Genomic DNA, 21919 nt, shown 5'->3' with positions numbered 1-21919 from the left:
TGATATGAGTTTTGAATGTGAATTAGACAACAGTGGAGAATATAGTACGATCCATGTGTTGTCAACTTCGATACTCCCGCCTCTTAATTGAATGCTAAATGTTCTGCCATTGTCGTCTGGTGAGCGACATCGATAGAGTGGATATCCATCATTTCTAGTTTGTGTTTCCGAAAGAAAAGTACGTGGATACTGTTTCGTGCATTTATTGACATGAATCTTATTGGTTTTCATCACTTCGTATAATACTGGATCTTTCTTTGCATCAGGAATTGCCGCATGATTGAATGATTTCATCAATTTGATCTGATTTAATCACCTTCAAACATCCAAAGAAGAATGTGTGCGTGAGGCAAACCACTCTTTGCCACTCAAAAGAATACATCAAGCATCTAACAACACCATATATGCGTTGCTTCAAGATAATGTCCACCGAAGCTGTTGCTTGAAAAGTCTTGCTGTGACATCGTGACGATCGATTTCTGATTGATCGCGACCCATAATACCGTACGAATGTCATCGCATCCTGGGAGCACTCGTTCATGTGCCTTGGGCTGCTAATGTGTTGATGCCAAAAAGAACGCCGACCGATATTAGCGCGACCTCTTCATGGCATCGTGACAAATTTCAATCTATAATTGATCACTTTATGTGAAAAACACATAACATTTTCACTGTATAATTTTAAAAAATTTTTGAAGCAAACGCCAAATTTGAAAGATTTAAATAATTGAAAACCAAAACAAAAACTATTTGGAATTGGTCAATTGTCCGACTTTTCCTCATGAATGACATACAGGTTTTTTTATTTCTAAACCTTCCCCAATCCACGCAGAACATTCTCTGCAAATTTCATCAAGATTGGTTCAGTCGTTCCCTTAGCGTTGCTAATAAACAAACATCCATTCGTTTCTATGGGAAAAAGAAAAGGGCCGCTTTTAGGGATTTTCCGGCAATTTTTCGAGTTTTTTTCTCCGCATAAACCATCCCTGAACCTCAACGAACATTTTAAAAAAAGAATTATCAAATTTGGTTCAGTCGTATGAAAGTGATGCGCGTACATACATACATTTTGGCGATTCATTTTTATTTATATATAAATTTTATAATTAAAGACAATTCTTGCGTCTATTGTTAAGAAGAAACTACTCCTACTACTACTACAGCTGATCAAGAAATTTAAATAAATTATAAAGTATCCGTTACATATAATAATTTATATGTTTTGAAACCTTGAGAGACCTACAAGTTGTAAATGATTCTTTACAATTTAAATCATTTGATGCCAGAAATATCTTTTACACAAAAGTTCGTTAACTTGTCGCATAACTTTCTGAAAGTTCTTTTATTTCTAATTGCCTTCCATTGTCTAACTAAAAATGCTAGTAACTAAAACTCGGAATATATATATGCAATCTATGCAAGAAAGTACACATACATATGTAGTTCCGTGCCGCCATTGTTAGCCTTTAAAACTACACAACTGCCAATCGAAAACTGGCAACTTGGTGCGCCTAAAAGCAGACCAGCGGAAATGAACAAAAGTGAAACGAAGCGGCACCGCTTATAGAATCACTCATGAATTCACTGACAACTATGGTGATTGCTGTTAATCCCGCTGTCCTTGCGTCATTGCGCCATAGCACTACATACATACATACATATATACATAAGTTTATGTAGAAAGAGGGGGGCAAAAGTCTAAATAGTACCATCGGTGTTTATCTCTTGCCAACCAGCTGTGGCATATGTATGTTAGTTTTAAGGGTTTAAAGTGAATTGTTTATTATTACTATTATTTTTTTCCATAGTACCTCCGTTTTGTGGCATGTTGCGGAATGCCTGCTAAAGTGATTTTAACCTACACGCAATTTTTGTATTTTTTTTGCTGATATTCGCGTGAGAATCTAGCTTAGCAGCTTACCCACTGTTGCGTGCCACTAGTCGTAATACCTTGAAGTATCGATATATGTACTTCTACAAATCAGTGCTGCCAAGTTTTACCACTACAATGCTCTCTCGCACTTGTTTCGATAATTTCCTCAAATATTGTCGGTAATTACATTTCAGGTAAGGTATGCCATTCACTAATTGGTGGCAGCAATCGTTACTATAGCCCTTGCCACTTACATATATGATTGTATGCAGCAGAATGTATACGCAATCAATGAATATGATTTAAGTACTCAAGTGACTGCTTAATGCCGTTGGCAGCTAACTGTTTCACTTTGCTAAATTGCCAACTGGCAGCCACTTCAGGCAGTGAATAACACCGAAGTGGGTAGGCATTAACCCAAGGCACCCGCACACACACATACTGATATGTAAATATAATACAAAAGCAGTCATTGAGTTAATTGACGGGGCAGTGAGGAAGTTGAGTGCCAACTTCAAACTGTTACGTGTACAAATTCAGCAAAAATACTTTTACATTGTAACAAAAAAGTACCCGGAAATTGTAAAAGTCTCCTTCAAAGTAATCCCCACCAGATATAATCCACTTATGTCTACGATTTTCCAGTCCTCGCAACACTTTTCATAAGCAGTTTTTGGGATGGCCTTCAGCTCAAGTTTAACAAGAAAAAATCTGATAGAGCGAAGAAAAAGGAAGTAAATAGAAAAGAAGAGAAGTGAAGAGAGTCAGATATGGTGCAAATAAAAATAGTTAGATGTAGCTTTATGGAAAATATCATCCCCAACCTGCCTGCCGTTGAACTAAACCTTCAAAATGCTTTTAATATGTGATTCAAGTCGATTACGAGGATGGTATAGAATATATTTGTGGATTTTCACTGTGGCATGCATTTTATAAACAAAACATTTTAGCTCTTCTATTTCAACGTTTTTGGAGCGCCTTTAAGCGTTTTGTATGTCTAGTCGAGGTATAGAATGGCATGTTTTGCTGCACTCACCGTTTGAAGGATGAATTAACCGAAAAATTATTTAGAAGGAAAGAAGAGTCTTGTTCCACCAAGACAGTGCTTCCACACTAAACGCATTCTACAGATCTGGACCTCAGCGACTATTTCAAAAGAATGCTCGCTGGGAAAAAAATTTCGTCGAATGAAGAGGTGATCGCCGAAACTGATACCTATTCTGAAGCTAAGGACAACTGGTACAACAAAAATGGTATCGAACAGTTGGAGGTTCGCTACTAACAGTGTACCCCTGTATTCCCCTTAAAGGGAACTATGTTGAATAGAAAAAAAATACAAATTGTTCAAAAAAATATGGTTTACTATGGCAGGCTGGTTATTGACTCTGGGCTCTAGAAAATATGTAAACCTGTGTGCGCCTCAGTTTGTTAATAGCATCCTGCCAACTATGCAGCAAACCCACAAAGAATTAGCGACGCCAATGCTTCTCCAACGTTGCGCCGTAAAGTTGATGCCACAAAGTTGCTGCTATGTTGCAGGCGTTGTTTGCTGCGCTCATCGATGCAGGAGTGGACTTTGAAACTTTCGATTGGACTGCATGCGCTTGCGATTGTTGCTAACCTGACATGTCAATTGTGGCTATGCAGAAACTCCAAACAACAAGCTTATACTGTTTGCAAATGCTCTATGTGTATAAGTGTGTATCTCGGTGGGTAGGTATCGATTTGCACAGCATTCAACAGCTGGCCAACTGGTTGAGAAACTTTAAGTGACCATCAATTTTGCATTACTTCCCGCACGCGCTCGTTTGCAGCAAAAGTGGACATCTTTTTGCAGAGCAGGTGACTATTTAACTGTGACTGGACTGTGAGCTGCGTGGACTGAAGTATTAGTCGTTTAAAATTCAATGAATGTTAGGTGACTGATTGGGTTCGTTGCTGATGAATCTTTAATCTTAATTAAATCTGATAAATCTTTAATTACATACATTCAACTTCTCATATTTCTGTATATGACAGAGAGTAAGCTGCTTCCCATTATCACTTCACCCATAGCTGTGAGTCTTCGTTTACGCATTTTTTTGGCTGACGATAAAATCTTCTAAGTTCTTGGCCCAGAATTTTCGAATTCACAATTCCAATTCTGAATCTATGGTGGCATGATTCTCTTGAATAACCAAATTTCTCGCATAAATGTACGTTCTTTAATTGATTAACTGAAGGATCTTAAACCACATGGAGGCCATCAAAACGCACTTGAATTTGCTCATATATTCCCAAGCTCCATGGATGTCTCGACGAGCTTCTGCCATTACAGGTCAATTGAAAAGTCTTGACTTATATTGGAGGTGCAATTAATTCTAATTCTTCAAGGTATACGAGGTATGACAATTAAGTAATGAGACTGATTCCATAAAACCCGTATATTTGAAAATTATTCTACAACTCTGCCATCCCCTTCAAAGTAGTCCCCTTGGGCAGCTACATAGCAATTCCAGAGTGTTTTCCATGATTCGTAACATCTCTGAAACACTTCAACTGGGATGTCCGCGAGTACCCTCGTCACGGCCGCTTGGATGTCTGTAATCGACTCAAAATGGGTTCCTTTGACCATCGATTTTGTTTTAGGAAACAAAAAAAGTCACAGGGTGACATGTCCGGCCAATTAGGCGGCTGTTGCAACACGTCGATCACTTTAGAGGCCAAATACTGGGACACGCTGAGGGCGGTGTGGCACGGCGCGTTGTCCTGATGAAGAATCCAGTTATGAGCGATGTCTGGGCGCGCCCTGTTGACTCGTTTTCGCAACATTTCGAGTACTTGGCAATAGTAGACTTGATTCACGCCGATCTTCACGGATTAATGCGCGAAAGCGCTGCGAATTCGCGTCAGTCCGCACCTCGACTGGTCTCCCACTCCGCGCCTTGTCTTTCACGCTTTCACGCCCCTCTTTAAACTCTGTGTGCCATCGAAACACCTGGGCACGATTAGTGCTCTTAGTTTCCGTTTCCGAAGCTGTTTCGTCCAATCTGGCGGAAAATTTTATCGCGACGCGTTGCTCTTGATTTCGTTTTTCCATTTTCGTGACGAGCACTACAAACACACGTCTACTCAACTTGACGCAAAAGGCGAACTAAACAAGCTGGAGCAATGGTATATATAACAATGAAGAGGGGAGGGATGCCGGAAAAGAGAAAGGAAATTTCAAGGTCACAGGTTTACCACAAGCGCGGCAATAAAATCAGTCTCATTACTTAATTGTCAAACCTCGTATACAATCACAAATCACAAATCATATGGAGTAAATTAAGACTGTTGTTCGAAAATTCTGACAATAGTTATATGGGGGCTGGGTCAAGCTTTCGCCAAATTTTATAGATACTCTCTCGCTGTATAAAGTATTAGGTATATAGTGGTGAGCAGAAGAATTGAACTAATTCAAATCCGATATCGGCTGTTCTGACAAATGAACAGTTTCTTTGAAAGAATGAATAAAATTTCTGATCAATATCTCAAAAATTGTGGGACTAGTTCGCGTATAGGTGGTTTAAACTACTTAGCGCATCTTGCTTATCATTTACACATAAAGAGTGATCCATTTCGAAGTTTCCTACTTTTTAAAGAAAAACAGACACAGTGGTGTCAAGCACTCATGCGTGATTTGTCAGAAAAGGCTATATACATATATATAAAGGCTATATACATATATATAAAAGTAATTATTCTGTAATAAAATATTCATATGAAGTGGAAAAAGGCACAGCACAGAAAAATTATTAAATAATATTGTATGCTTGCAAAATTGTCAATTCAATTAAAATTTTGACGCTACTCAATGTGAGGGGAAGAGCTGGAAACTGGATTAAACTACAATGCGCGAAAAACACACAGAGTAAAACTTATTGAATTTCGTGCAAATTGGCGTTTTTGCATTTTTTCCACGCAAAAGAACACAATGAAAGCTTTTCTGTTGTTTTTATTATTGTATTTCATTTTCGCATGCTTGTTTGTGCGCTGGGGTGTGTTGCATTCGCTGATCTGTGTGTGCGGTTTTTTACACGTTGTATTTATAACGGTTACTTTTTCATGCACAACTATTGTTTCACGTTTGCTTCGTTGTTGTTGGTTTCTTTTTGTTGTAAGTTTTCGTTTTTTTATGGCACCTGTGGCTTTATGTTTTCAACATGTCAGCAACAATGTGTCAACTGGAATGCTACAATTACCAGCGTTTCAACGCCGAAAAGCATGCTACGCCAGGCAAAATGCGAGCGCGAAACACAGCCTCAGTGTGTTTTTTTGTTTTATGGGAAAATTCAAAAATGGTTTTTGCTTCAGCGAAGTGCTTTACTTTGTTGTTTTACTTGTTGTTTGTACTTATTTTCTTGCAAATGAGTTGTGTGGAAAATCAATTTTACAATATTTTTCTCTTGCGAGGCTATTTTCTACTTTTCATTGGCGGTCTCAAGGGCGAGTCCTAAACGCTGCACATAACCCTGAAGAGGGATGTTTCGCCTTCAAAAACGCAGAGGATACTTGGTCTAAGACCGCAAGTCGTGAGCTGCTTTAGAAATATGTAAAAGAATCGTTTTTGGCCACTCCCAAGTGAATGGCGCTCAGAGAATTTTTCTCACTTGCGTGAACTTCTACATACACTTGACTCCATCCTCCGCTACACTACGTCTCCTGTACTCCTTTTGGAACAGATATAGTTTACAAAAACCTAAACTCGTTCATCTATTAATTCTGTTTAACCTCACATTTTGCTCATAATCTGATACATTTTGAAATTTTTTTGAAATTTATGACACAGTTTTCATGGTTTTCACTACCAATTACTTTTGCCAGCGTGTGCGCTTTGAACTTGAACTCTTTCAGTCACATAAATAGATCACACCGGCGATCTGAGCCGGTATTAATGCATGCGCATGTGCTTATTCATGGTTACAGTGGTCGCGGCGTATTGCAGACCACAGGTAAAAACAAGAAAAAAATGTTAACTTCGGCTGCACCGAAGCTAATATAGCTTTCACAGGGACATTTCTTTTAGTAAGTTTGTATGGAATCTATATCCTATAGTTAACCGATCTGAAAAATTTCTTCGCAGATTACATTGTTGCCTTCGAAAATAATATATACCAAATTTCGTGAATATAAGAGTCACGAACCCAAGCAAGATTTCCTAGACTGTGCTGTAAAGAATATAATTTAGTTTACTTATGCTTACAAAAAACGGAACAAAATAAAATTGAAGAAAATCTCGAACGAGCGAAAACGTCCGAAAAAAATTTAAGAAAGTATAGTGGTAAGATTTGCGTGGCCACGAGTGTATGTGCTGTTTACGTAGCAGGACTGCGATGAAAAGCATGTTATAATTTGATTCCACGTATTTGTCTTTATTCCTCGCTTTTAAATGTTTATTGCCGAGCAAATACTAACATTCATCCTTTCTAGTCTCAAAATCCAACTTTATTATTAAAATATAAATGCCACGTGACACAGGAAAACTGTTAAACAAAAAGGTTGATCTTGTAAATTTCTATTTTTCATGCATTTCGCCCATTATAAGCCAACTGTGGCGCTGCAAATACTGCAACACCAACAACTTATACTAATGTCTATTGCGGTTGTTTGCTTCGCCGATTTCAACAACCGCGCATTTTCCGCGTTTGCTTGTTGTATTTATGTACGTAGCAATATGTATATGTATGAGTGTGCAACTTTGCCTTACAGTTTCATTTCTTAGCCGCCACTTTGCTTACATTTTAATTTTATTTCCTATTGCCACCGCATTGTTGTGGCCACATTTAAACGGCCACAGTTGGAGCTTGATTGTTTGTTTGATTTTGTTTTTGCTTTTTCTTATTTCTGTTGTTAACTTGGTCTGCTGATTTGTTGCGTGTTCGCTGCTGGCATTTGGAAAACAGTGGGATATCCGTAGAGGAAAGAGAAGAGTGGAGAGTAGGGGAATGGGGAGGAAGGTGAGTCGCTTAGTGATAACCTTCACTTTAGATTTCCTGTAACAATTACTACATTGCGTTGCATTACTTCGTTTGGCGCTGTGTTTACAATGCCTTGCACTGATTGCACCGAGTCCACAATCGCAGCTACAACTGTTGCAGGCGGCGACACAATTACGCACCAGCCGAGAAATGTGTGCGCGGAAATCCGATTAATTGCGGTTCATGTTAAGAGATGTCAGTACACACCCTTTCGTTTCACCTTCACCTCCAATGACAGCACTTCTTCCGCTTTGATTAGGTTGGTCACATTGAATTGTTTCCCTTTTAAATAATTAAATTTACATAAAATCGACATGCAATACAATTATTATAATAAATTGTTTAATACTCTGACTTATATTTATTAAACGGAAATAAGTTAGTAGTTAGTTTATTTTTAGAGCTCGAGTATGTTTTTACTTTATATTTTCTCCTTACTACATCTCATATCTTACAAATTTTCGTAGGTGCGCTTTCCCACTTCAAACTAATATATCATGCAGTTCTTATATCCAGCGAGGTCCCACTTTAAGGCTATCAACCAGTTGTGGTTTATTAGCATATGTCTTTGACCTCTGAAAATCAAGCAAGGAAATTCCGGCGAATACAGGTAGCCCTAAGGTTTTCGTTGGTTTACTTCACGTCCCACAACTCTTAGGGTTTAAATCCCATAAATTTAATATGTAAATAAGTTTGTTAACATCTCTGCAAACTTTGAAACATGATTCGGTCCAAGGCCACTGATTAGTCGTTCAGGGACATTGAGATTCCGGCTTACCTATTTCATTTATAAACAAGTAAGAAAGGGCTAAGTTCGGGTGCAACCGAACATTTTATACTCTTGCAACTTGCTGGAATCAAAGCCAGGGAAATACCTTACGATGTAAAACGTCAACCAGAGCATCGGAATCTAAGCAATATTATATATAAAGGGTGATTTTTTAAGAGCTTGATAACTTTTTTTAAAAAAAAAACGCATAAAATTTGCAAAATCTCATCGGTTCTTTATTTGAAACGTTAGATTGGTTCATGACATTTACTTTTTGAAGATAATTTCATTTAAATGTTGACCGCGGCTGCGTCTTAGGTGGTCCATTCGGAAAGTCCAATTTTGGGCAACTTTTTCGAGCATTTCGGCCGGAATAGCCCGAATTTCTTCGGAAATGTTGTCTTCCAAAGCTGGAATAGTTGCTGGCTTATTTCTGTAGACTTTAGGCTTGACGTAGCCCCACAAAAAATAGTCTAAAGGCGTTAAATCGCATGATCTTGGTGGCCAACTTACGGGTCCATTTCTTGAGATGAATTGTTGTCCGAAGTTTTCCCTCAAAATGGCCATAGAATCGCGAGCTGTGTGGCATGTAGCGCCATCTTGTTGAAACCACATGTCAACCAAGTTCAGTTCTTCCATTTTTGGCAACAAAAAGTTTGTTAGCATCGAACGATAGCGATCGCCATTCACCGTAACGTTGCGTCCAACAGCATCTTTGAAAAAATACGGTCCAATGATTCCACCAGCGTACAAACCACACCAAACAGTGCATTTTTCGGGATGCATGGGCAGTTCTTGAACGGCTTCTGGTTGCTCTTCACCCCAAATGCGGCAATTTTGCTTATTTACGTAGCCATTCAACCAGAAATGAGCCTCATCGCTGAACAAAACACGCGCGCGAAACACATTTCGAACCGAAGACTGATTTTGGTAATAAAATTCAATGATTTGCAAGCGTTGCTCGTTAGTAAGTCTATTCATGATGAAATGTCAAAGCATACTGAGCATCTTTCTCTTTGACACCATGTCTGAAATCCCACGTGATCTGTCAAATACTAATGCATGAAAATCCTAACCTCAAAAAAATCACCCGTTACATACACCATATTTAACATACAAGTATACACTGCCCTGCGTATACATATATTCGGCATAAGATTGGTTAGAAAAACCAAAATCATTATACATAGTCATTATACAAAATAAGCCGGATGTTCGAAAATTTTGTTAATGGATATATAAGGGCTAGGTCAAGTTTTCGCCCAATTGTATCCATTTTAGGTGCAATGATATACTGTGATATTGTATATAAGAGTTAAATACGTTTTGAAACTTTTATTTGAGATAACTCAAATATTGGTCGATATATCTAGCATAAAGTCACCAGGGAGTTTGACAATCTTTATATTAGGTATATTGGGGGGCTCAGGAATGCACTGACCCAATTCCACCCATTTTGGATACACAGAATTACTGCAGCAGAAAGAAGATTCTATCTGAAATTCTATTGCATGTCTCACATATTGACCGATATTTTCGAACAAAAGTCAATTATAGGTACTGGATCCACATATTCAGAACCTAAGGTCTTGAACAATTTTGGTTGAATTTGAACAATTTTTTATCATAAAGTGGTATACACTAAAGGCATTATTCGTACAAAGTTTAATCCCGTTATATTTATTGTTTCTTGGTTTGTGTACTGGAAAGTAAAAGAATCAAGTGGTACGTAAAATTGTGCTATATGGGAAGTAGCTCTGGTTATTGTCCGATTTTGCTCGTTTTCACAGAGTGACATAGAAATATGGAAAGAATGCCACGTTCCGTTTTTTATCGAAATCAGTTGGGTCTCGAGATATGGGATTGCACCAAAAAGAGGGCGGAGCCATGCCCATCGTACAATTTTTGCCACGGTCCCCATAAAGCCTTGTCATGCCATCCTGGCGACACATTTTAACATTTCTAGCACATTTAGTTAACGATTTATCGATCAAGTGAGCGGGGTTTTCATACGTTTTCATCCATTTTGACACTATAGGATAGGAGTAATATTCCTGTTGTGTGAATTTGGTTGTTGTATGTTTAGTGGGTTAGGAGATATGCACATTAAACATATTAGGGGGCGGGGCCACACCCACTTATTAAAAATTTTTTATCCACAGGTGCTTCTTGCTACTGGAACCCCTGTGCCAAATTACAGTTTTATATTTTAATTTGGTGCTTAGTGAGGCTACCTTATGTGTGTTTGGTTAATGACGATTTGCGAGCGTGAACCTCGAGGATATAAGTTTTTGGATGTTGATTGATTTTGAAGCATTTATGTAAAATTGTGTATTTTACCAATTGGTGGACACTGTAGAACAATTTTAAATTCAATCTAATTCGTTCATTATAACACATAATCCAAGTCGAGATACTTGTTTTAATAGCTTTCTTCTCTCCAAAGAGATCACGTGAGAGTCGTTTCAAGCTGTCACGTTATTCTTGTTCAGTGTTGTTTGGGATTTCATCATGGAAAGACTTGCGCCTAAACAACGTTTGCAAATCGTTCAATTTTCATCGAAATCGAAAATTCACGTTCTGTAAGGAATGTGTTTCGCGCGCTTCGCTCAACTTATGGTCAACAAGCCTGTAATCATTGGCTCTAACCATTGGCTCTAGAAAAGTTCCAAGAAGATCCGACGTTTTCGAGCTAAATTTTGTTCAGCGATGGGGTTCATTTCTGGCTCAATGAGTAAAAAACAAGCAAAATTGACGCATTTGGGACAAAGAGCAACCTGATGAGGTTCAAGATCTGTCATTATATTCAGAAAAAAATAACGGTTTGGAGTAGTTTGTGAGCTAGTGGAAAAATCGGTCCCAATTTTTTTAAAAATGATGCCGGCAAGTATGTAACCGTCAATAACGACCGTTATCGTGGCAGATCAGCAGAAAATTGCACCTTTTTGGGCCATACAAGACACCCTGTATATGCAGTACGCACACACTCAAGCATTTATTTCGCTTTCATTTTTATGCTTCATCAAGCATGTAAACTGTTATCGACTGCAACATATTTATTCCGGCAATTTGCATAACTATATCCCAGTCAATTGAAAATCGGTACACGCTCGCTCACAACCGTTATGTGCGAATAAACGATTTTTTTCTCATCTAGATGTACACGCTTATTCTAAACATATTTATATATTGTACATATAAATACCACACAATCAACCAAATGTGCTACCAACCGCCGGAGGTAGGAACCGTTTCGGGTTTACCACATAAATAAAAACGAGACGACGCCACGAAGCAAGCAACAACAATGCGTTACACACACAGAAATAGACACTCAGGTGGTGTGGTTATAAATAAATTTAGATTTCGCTGCATTTACCTTAGTCGCGGCAATTCACAATAGACCCAGTCCGTGACTTCTTCCAGTCGCACCTCTCGGTGTGTATTGGCCAAATCAGATTTATTACCGGCTATAACAATGGGTATATCCTTTGACAGCCGGAATTTATGACATGAAAAGAAAGAGGAAGGTAAAAAGTTAAGTCCATTTATACGTTTGTGTTGTTGTAAGTGAGTTTAGAGCTTTGAGAATGCCTGGGATTTATTTTAGTTCGTAAGTGAAATAACAGTTAATAAGAGTCTACTAGTGATGATCTGTTTTGTAATTTAGAGAGATATATTTCGTTTGATTCGATTTAGTAAAATCGTTAAGGAGAGGCATGTGTGCAAAATTATTAAAATGTGACCGCGCTCCCGCCTTTTGATAAGTATAACGTATATATGTATATTCCAAAACTTTCAAGCCATATCCCCCAAATTTGCACTGGACGGACCAGTTATTTTAGCCTTCCTTAAGACAATGTGAAACTACTTTTAGGTGAAATCGGATGATAATCCCATCTACTCCCTATTAAATGGTTTAATTAAAAACTAATAAACCCTTCAAAGACGGTATAGAGATCGTTGAAGACATGCCTCGTACTGGACGACCTTCGACCTTTTGAACTGCTGAAAATTATAGAAAGTGAAGGATATGGTGCTTGAAAATCGTCATGTTAAAGAGATGACGTCTCTCAAGAAATTGTTCGAATGATTCTGGTGGGTATTTTGGGTATGCGTTCTTGCTTGAGTCGTCCCGAAAAAGCATAATTTTTTTCAAAAAGTGTACAGAAACCAAGTCTCTTTGGACATGCTTGATCGAGCGAATTCCGATCCCACATTCATGGAGAACATTTTAACCGATGAGACATGGGTTTATGAGTTAAACATGCAAACAAGTCAACAACCATCGCAGTGGAGGAAAAAACGAGCCGAAAACAAAAAACAACTACGCCAAAGCCGCTCAAAAATGGAGGTGACGCTCAAACCTTTTTATAAAATATGTATATGTATGTATTTGCATGACAACGTACAAAATATAAACGAAGAAGGTTAAAGTTTCTGAATAAATAAATATATATATCCATAATATGTCTCAAAATAAAAACAAATGCCGATTTAAATGGCAACAAACGGTTGCAAAAAAACAAGAATACAAAGGATATTGTTCGAGTACAAGTAATTCAAAGGTCTTCGTGATTTAGCACTAAGATACTTAGCATTTACCTGTAGATACAAAGCACTAATATTCTTAAAACTTTCCCTTAGGTAAATGACACGCAAAGTGGCATGTGAGAGGATTAGTGTAAAAAATCCCCTGCCAAAGTTACGCCCTCAATAATTGAAACTAGTAGTAAGCCTTTCTACCTGTACTCAGCAGGCAGGTGGAAAATAAAAGTAATACGACTATAAAAGCGTGAGCATCATGCCGAACAACTATCAGTATTCGTTAATCACTGCCATTGAACAGTCTACAATGCTTAAAATGTTTGAAATACCAACAACCGATATTTCAGTTTTCGAAGAGCCAACTCATCCAGGAACGGTTTACCACACTGTATTGCTACACCGTAACGAAATGAAGCATGGTAGTGTTGCTTATTTTTTAAAGTCTAATGAATACCTAATACTTAGGCAGCCGCAAGCGTACTGCAGCCGATTGAAACGGAAACAGGCAATTTCAAATTTACAGCTCACTTCTCAACAGATGGACGCGCTGCGGGCGGACGATGATGAAGAGTACGAAAGCGAGGAATGGAACGAGCGGAATGCTTTACTTAAGAAAGGCAGAATTTTGCATAAACAAATGGAAGAAATGTTGGACCGATTTGATTGCGATTTCGAACGCGAAAAAAAGGCGTCAGAACATTATAATAATGAAGCAACGACAAGCGGCGATGCATATTTGGGACAAATGGCGAACCAATCAAAACACAATAACGAAATAACGACAAGCCAACAGACTCGTGCTGAACAAATGCCAAACCCATCAAATGACGAAGTTATCTTCAATAGCACGCCAAATGTAGCACTAGAGGAAAGAATACTCAGATCTATGAGAAATGCTGTTCGGTGGTTGCGTGTTCAGAAGGACGCAAATCGAAAAAGAGTTGCACAATTAATGAGGTTACTACCAAGAAACACAGGAAAGTCGATTCAGAGAAAATTCCGCAAAAAATTATCACCGCGTGGACACTTCTGATCTTTAAAAAGATCTAGCCATTGGAAAACTATGCAGAAAAAAGAATAACAGAAGCCGCCTACAAATAAAAGAAAATATGAAAAATACATATATTCTGTCATATATGTATGTTAGATTAGTTATACTCCAGCAACATGTTGCTATAGAATATAATAGTTTTGTTCCCTTAAGAGTTGTTTATATCACCTAAAACTAATGAGATAGCTATAGAGTTATTTACAATAAAGGGTTGTCATATTAAAATTTATTATTTATATATTTCAATACAAAAGTTACATATATGGTTTTTAAACACATTCTAGGAAAAATATTTGACACTGATGAGAGAAAAAGCGAAGAATTTTCGGATTCGGAAGAATTGCTTGCTTATCACAAAAATACACAAACGTAGTAAAGGGTTGTCGGTCGGCAGTATATGATAGAACGTGTTGACTATTGGTAACGTAGTTGTAACAGTTAACATCAGGAGACTCGAAAATAGCAGAATTGAGAATTTTCAGTGAATTTACACTCACTGTTTCATTCGAAATCTCTGTTGTCACGAAGCTCACGTTTTGTTAAAGAGTCAATGTGTCGAAACATTGACTAGATATGCACCATGCGCCGAGTCTTGGAAAATACCCGTGAAAAGGAAACCTCTTCATTGATTTCACAGCTGAAAAGGAGCTACCCAAGTCTGAGTTTGGGAACCCCGCAAAACTAATACGGCTGGGAAACGGACATTGAGTAATACCAAAAGCTCTGTCAGGATCGGGAAGAATCTCTCCGAGCCGTTTGCTATCAAACAAGGTTTCAGATAAGGCCTCTCGTATGACTTTAATCCTATTTCTGGAGAAAATTATTCGAGCTGCAGAGCTTAATCGAGTAGGTATAATCTTCTAGTGTAGAGTGTGCTCTTAGCAAATGCCGATGACAGCGACGTCAGTGGCCATAACAACCGCGCCGTTAGTTCTGCTTTCTTCAGACTTGATAAGGAAGCAAAGCAAATGGGTGTGGTAGTGAATGAGGGCAAAACGAAATATCTTCTATAATTAAACAAGTAGTTGCTGCACTCGCGAATTGGCTAACTTCGAAGATATAATCGTCAATCTAGGAACCAGTATTAACAGCAACCACAATGCCAGCCTAGAAATTCAACTCAGAATAGCTCTTGACAAAAGGTGGTACTTCGGACTGAGCAGACAATTGAAAAGTTCTTCAAAAACCAAACTCCAACCAAAAACAGAATATTCCCGTTCTGGCTGTGGAGCAGAGGCATGGGCGATGACAACATCTGATGATCTGTCGACTTTACGAGTTTTTGTGAGAAAAATTTTATTAAAGCGTCGGTAACTACATACTACCTACCTAGGCAATATTGTGGATAAAGCAATTGACAAAAATATTATATATCAGAAATTGTGTGCTCAAATTAAAACCAAATGTAGTGAAAGGCAACACTGTGCAAATGCAACTGCCGCAAAATCCTCCAAATGGAGGTATTGAAACTATGATTATAAATCTTACACAGTGTATGACACAATTTATGTCTACCATGCAAAACATGATCCAAGATTTAATAAAATCACAAAATCAAATGCTGCAAAATTTATTAAGTAAAAATGAGCTTACTAAATATCTGTATATGGAATGCCAACGGTGTTAACCAACATAAATTAGAGATTATCAGATTTCTGTCTGAAAAGAATATTGATGTAATGCTTATATCAGAAACTCATTTAACAAATAAAAATAATTTCAATATTCCTGGATTTAGAGTCTATGTCACAAATCATCCAGATGGAAAAGCGCATGGTGGCACGGCAGTGTTGATTAGAAATCGTTTAAACCACTATGCCCTAGAATCGCATGCTACTCCACAGTTACAAGCTACAACAATTTCACTCAAAAATCGGGGTTGTGACTTAAACCTTACTGCTATATACTGTCCACCTCGTTTTAAAATTACAGAAATCGAATTTAAAGACTTTTTTGGAACACTAGGTCAAAAATTTCTAGCAGGTGGAGATTATAACGCAAAACACACGTACTGGGCTCGCATCTTATTAATCCGAAAGGACGACAGTTGTACTACACTATTATGAATAAGCATAATAAGCTGGATATAATATCTCCTGGTAAGCCGACATACTGGCCCAGTGATAGAAGAAAAATACCAGACTTAATAGATTTTGCTGTAGTCAAAAATATAGATAGAACGCTTATGACAGCTGATACATGTACAGACTTATCATCTGATCATTCTCCTGTACTAATAAAGTTATACGAACAGCCCATGATATTTGAGCCGAAAGTTTCTCTAACATCACATAAAACTAACTGGTTGAAATATAGAAAGTATATCAGCACCCACATCAATATTGATTGCAAAATAAATACAGGAAGAGACATTGATGAAAATGTAAGAAAAATTAATGACGTAATAACTAATGCAGCTGTATTGGCAACACCAAAAAGAAATAACAAACCAGTTGGTTTTAGAAAGATCACCAATAATGAAATAGAGAAACTTGTAAATGAGAAAAGGCGAGCTAGGCGGGAATGGCAGTTAAATCGATCCCCTTCAACTCTGCTTCAACTGAAATCTGCTGTACGAAAGTTAAAAAAAGCGCTTAAATGCGAAGAGGAACACAACACTGAAAATTATATAAAGAAACTGTGTCCGAATTCTCGCAAGCAAAACTCTCTTTGGAAAGCACAAAAGTCTTTCAAGCCACCAGTAGATTCCAACATGCCTCTAAGACAGTTGAATGGTAATTGGGCACGTAGTGATGAGGATAAGGCAAATTGCTTTGCAAATCACCTAGAAAAGGTATTTCAACCCAATTGCCCAAAGAACAACTTTGAGTTGCCAACCTTGCCCAATACCGAAAAAGAGTCGCATGTGTCTATTAGGACTTCTACTTCTGAAGTTACTAGAATAATAAAAGAGCTTAACCCCAAAAAATCACCTGGGCATGATAATATTACCCCAAAAATGCTAATTGAGTTACCAAATATTGCCGTAAGGGTGCTCTCTTTGCTCTTCAATGCAATTCTTAATCTCGGACACTATCCAAATTCGTGGAAAAAGTCGCAGATCATCTTGATAGACAAACCTGGGAAAGACTTAACACAGCCGTCTTCATACAGACCAATCAGTCTTCTAGCCTGTCTTTCTAAGATATTTGAAAAATTGTTACTATCAAAGATGACTCCTTTCCTCCACGAAAATAATATAATACCAATGCACCAATTTGCTTTTCGTGAAAAACATAGCACGATTGAGCAAGTAAATAGAATCACTAACGAAATAAGAAAAGCATTTGAGCACAGAGAGTACTGTTCAGCTATATTTCTAGACGTGGCTCAGGCGTTTGATAAGGTATGGCATGAGGGCCTTTTATACAAGATTAAAAATATTCTACCTTCAAAATTATATTAAACATTGGAATCGTATTTAAAAAATAGAAAATTTATGGTAAAAGTGGGAGATTTCATATCTGATGAAAGACAGATAAGGGCTGGTGTACCCCAGGGCAGTGTTCTAGGCCCAACACTATACATCATATATACAGCAGATCTTCCAACAGCTAACAATGTATTAACTTCTACTTTTGCGGACGACACAGCTATAGTGAGCCGTAACAAATGCCACATAATAGCATCAAGAATATTAGCCGAGCACTTAAGGTTTGTCGAAGAATGGCTAGCTAACTGGCGTATAAAGGTAAATGAACAAAAGTGTAAGCATGTTACATTTTCGCTTAGACCAAAAATGTGTCCGGCAATAAAAATTAACAATATTTTAGTACCCCAAGCGAATGAAGTAACCTATCTTGGTATTCACCTAGATAGAAGACTTACGTGGAAAAAACATATATCTAGTAAAATAACTTGCATGAAGATAAGAGCTGCAAATTTAAATTGGCTATTAAATAAAAACTCCAAACTTAGCCTAGACAACAAAGTGCTTTTATATAATGCGGCCAAAAGCCGATTTCCTGTGGGGTACGACCTGTGCAACTAATATAGACATAATACAAAGGTTCCAATCAAAAATGCTTAGATCAATCACGTGTTCACCATGGTACATGCGTAATGAGAATATCCATAAAGACCTTGGTATTTCTATGGTAAGGAAAGAAGTAGAAGACAGCAGAATTAAATATATATGTAAACTCCGTGATCACCCAAACCCTTTGGCTAATGCTTTGGTACATTCCTGCAATCAAACACGCCTTAAAAGAAGAGATATGCCCGCGTACTGAGGAGCAATGTATCACCAAAACAGCTCAATCATTTGCTTGAGCGTGTATAGTTTTAAATAGGTTTAAGATTTTATTACTTATTGTTAGGCTTTCAAAACAAAAAGCAGATTCAATAAATAAAAAGATATTGCAACAAAAAAAAAATTAAAACATGCAGTACATTTTTATTGCAATAATATATTTTATATTTTCTTTTATTAATAAACGTCTTCCTTGCTTCTTTTTTCCTGCCGTTTGCAGTTGATCTTTTTGAAGATCAAAAGTGTCCACGTGGTGATAACTTCTTGCGGAAATTTCTCTGAAGCGACTTGTTTATGTTTTTTGGTGGTAACTTCATTAATTGTGTAACTCTTTTTCGTTTTGCGTCCTTCTGCATATGTGGATAGCGCGCTGCATTTCTCATATTTCTGAACACTCTTTCCTCTAGTGCTGGATTGGGAATGCCATAGAGGATAAATTTATCATTTGAAGGCTTCGGCATTTGTTCAGCACGAGTTTGTTCGCATGTCGTGATTTTATTATTGCGTTTCGATGGATTGGCCATTTGTTCAGAATATGCACCTCGGCTTGTCGACGCACCATGCTTCAAATATTCTTCTGCTGCCTTTTTTGCGCGTTCCTGATCTAGACGATCCAATTCTTTATATATGAAAAAGGTTTTCATAAATAAATCACTTATGGCTTTCCGTTCTTCGCTATTGTCCTCCATCTCACTAGAAATGCGGTACATTTTTAATATTGGTACTTGCTGTATCATACGGTTGCAGTACGCTTGCATATCGTCGTACTCTTTCCGCGACTGTTGTGCGCGAATCTCATAGTAGAGTTTTCTTTCCTTTTGCGAAATTGCAACTCTTACTTCCCCTTTTAAGCGGTTACAGTAAGTTTGTTGCCGCCTAAGTATTAGGTATTCATCAGACTTTAAGCGATACATCTTTGGTTTCATATGAGTGATCAGCTTTTCCGTTACGTAATATTTCGATTTGGTTAATCGCAAAGATTTTTCGAAAAAAGGAGCACCGCCACGCTGCATTTCGACGCGATGTAAGAATATAGTGTAGCAGAGCGATCCAGGATGTGTTGGTAGCAGCTTTTCGTATGCGGAGATATGCGTATTTGTTATTTCAAACATTTTAGGCGTTGTAGACTCTTCAATGGCAGTGATTAACGAAACTGATAGTTGTTCGGCATGATGTTCACGTTTTTATAGTCCGAGCACCGAGGATATTTTTTGTTAGTTTTCAACTGCCTTCAGAGTGCAGGTAGAAAGGTTTACTACAAATTTAAATTATTGAGGGCGTAACAATTTTGTTTTACACAAATCCTCATACATGCCACTTTGCGTGTCATTTACCTGCGGGTAAGTTCTAAGAATCTTAGTGCCTTATACTTTCAGGTAAAGGCTACGAACCTGAGAGATACTTGATAAACGAATTATTTTGTTTTTCATTTAAGACAAACATATTATGAATATTTATATTTATTTTTTCAGAAATTTTTTAATATTTTATACAATGTGTAAATTCAGATATACTTGAGAACGTATTTTCAGGCAGTTTTTTAAATATATGCCACATGTAGCTGCCGCAACGAACGACATATTCTTCATAAGGTTTGTGCGTATAACAAAAATCATTATATGCAGTATATAGGAGTTGAGAGTAGTATTGACCTGATTTTACCAATTTTTGCCAATACTTCTTACTATCAACATGCCACATAATAGTTAAATTCTCCCTGGGGTTCATGAACATAGCTCACCTACAATTACCAATCATATGGAGCAAAGTCAGACGAACGTTTGAAAATTCAGGCATTATTTATAAGTTTTTAAGTTTTTCATTTGATTTATCCATTTTAGGCACAAATATGCGTTGTTATAAGTACGACACCCTTTCTCATTTCATTTAAATTACGCTAGGAGGTAATATAAAATGTTTACTGTCTGCAATAAAGGAGGAGCTCGATGCTTGACTGCATTTCGTTACTTTATATTATCTAATATCTCATTAAGGTGACCAACCACATCAGGCTTATCGAAGTCACTAACCTCTCAAAGAAATTTATTAGCGTGGACACACACCATAAATAAAATGCCCAATTCCAGAAACAAAAATTTAACACTGTAGATACTGTACTTGTATTAATTGTTGGGGACATTCTTCTGTATGGAAATTTTTAAAAATTAATTAATTTGTTATGTGTTGCAGTGCAAGAGAAGTCCTAAGCCTTTGCTTATAAGAAGACAACCATAAAGAAGCCTAATCTATCTGAAATATGTATATTAGGAATACAAATCAAAACCGGCTTTTTTTAAATGCGAGCGACCTCTGTCGGACAATTGCGAATCTTTGAGTCTACGCCTGACGAAAAGGGGTTACATGGGTTTCCACGGGTAAAAAACAGTAATTTTTCAAAAAATTTTTCTCACATAAAAATGAAATATTTTATTCCAATTTTTTACTGTTAAAAACACACACTATTACTTAGCACAGAAATACTGAAATTAAAAAAAAATATTTTAAACTCCCCGCCCGCGTTTGCAGGATCATCTAAAGCGAAAAAACACGGGTTTTAGTTAAAACCTTAAATTTGAAAAATCGGATTTTTGGCTAACATTTTTTACAAAAAATTGAAAGTTTCGCGAAATTCTTTTTTTTTCAAATAGTTGTTCTCGAAAAAAAATCCTTCGCCTATTTACATATATAACACCCTAAGAAGCTTCTAAGCCATTTCAACAACGAATCAGTGAAGAAGTATAAATTGATCTTTCGTTTTCATTGAGATAACTCATATATTGGCCGATTTATGCTGTAGAAAGTCATCTAGAGGTTCTAAAATATTTATATTAGGATTAAGGGGCTAAGCTTAGCTAGCTATATACATACTTAAGGGTGTGCGAGTGAACAGGGCAAGCAAGTTGCTATTGGCCTTTTTTAGAAAACAGCTTATGTTTTTATATTCAGTTCTAGCACAACTCCAATGTAATACTCGTATATTATAAATAACTAAAAAAGAGAAATGAGCTTAACCACACTTATTTCGTAGAAAAAGTCCGCTTACCAACCACTTAGCGACATACCTTAACAGACGATAAATGTAGTTTATATACCCCTCACACCTTGTTCTGCAACTGTTTTTGAAAGCAATATGCAAGCAGTAAAACTCACCTGATAGTCGGTGCGCTGCTCACGTATCTCCTCAAAACACTGTTTGACACATCGAAAACTTGACGCAGACGTTGACGCATAGACCAGCATGAAAGCGTGGGCGGTGGCAATGGACAGGCGGCGCATAGCAGGAAATTGCATATCACCAGAAGTGTCTAAAATGTCAACCTGCCAATACAAAAAGACAATAAATTTGAACTAGTCTGAACATATTAACGAGAAGTTTGATAATAATATTTCTACAAACAGATAAGGATTTAAACTAAAGCACTTAATT

The 21919-nt window shown here is 37.3% G+C and overlaps 1 protein-coding gene across 1 annotated transcript in view; it reads right to left on the bottom strand.

Annotated features, from left to right (window-relative positions):
• The window catches only part of LOC125777067 (GTP-binding protein Di-Ras2-like), a 47871-nt gene that overhangs the window by 11959 nt on the left and 13993 nt on the right, over positions 1–21919 (bottom strand). The window contains exons 2-3 of the mRNA XM_049450955.1: positions 21643–21810; positions 12021–12130 (exon numbers count right to left, since the gene is read on the bottom strand). Of these exons, the coding sequence (XP_049306912.1) occupies positions 12021–12130; positions 21643–21810 (278 nt within the window). The remainder of the gene's footprint in view (positions 1–12020; positions 12131–21642; positions 21811–21919) is intronic.

The sequence above is a fragment of the Bactrocera dorsalis genome, chromosome 3, assembly GCF_023373825.1.
Source record: "Bactrocera dorsalis isolate Fly_Bdor chromosome 3, ASM2337382v1, whole genome shotgun sequence".
NCBI lineage: Eukaryota > Metazoa > Arthropoda > Insecta > Diptera > Tephritidae > Bactrocera > Bactrocera dorsalis.
The sequence above is the reverse complement of the archived record's forward strand: the minus strand, read 5'-3'. Positions and strand labels throughout refer to the sequence as shown.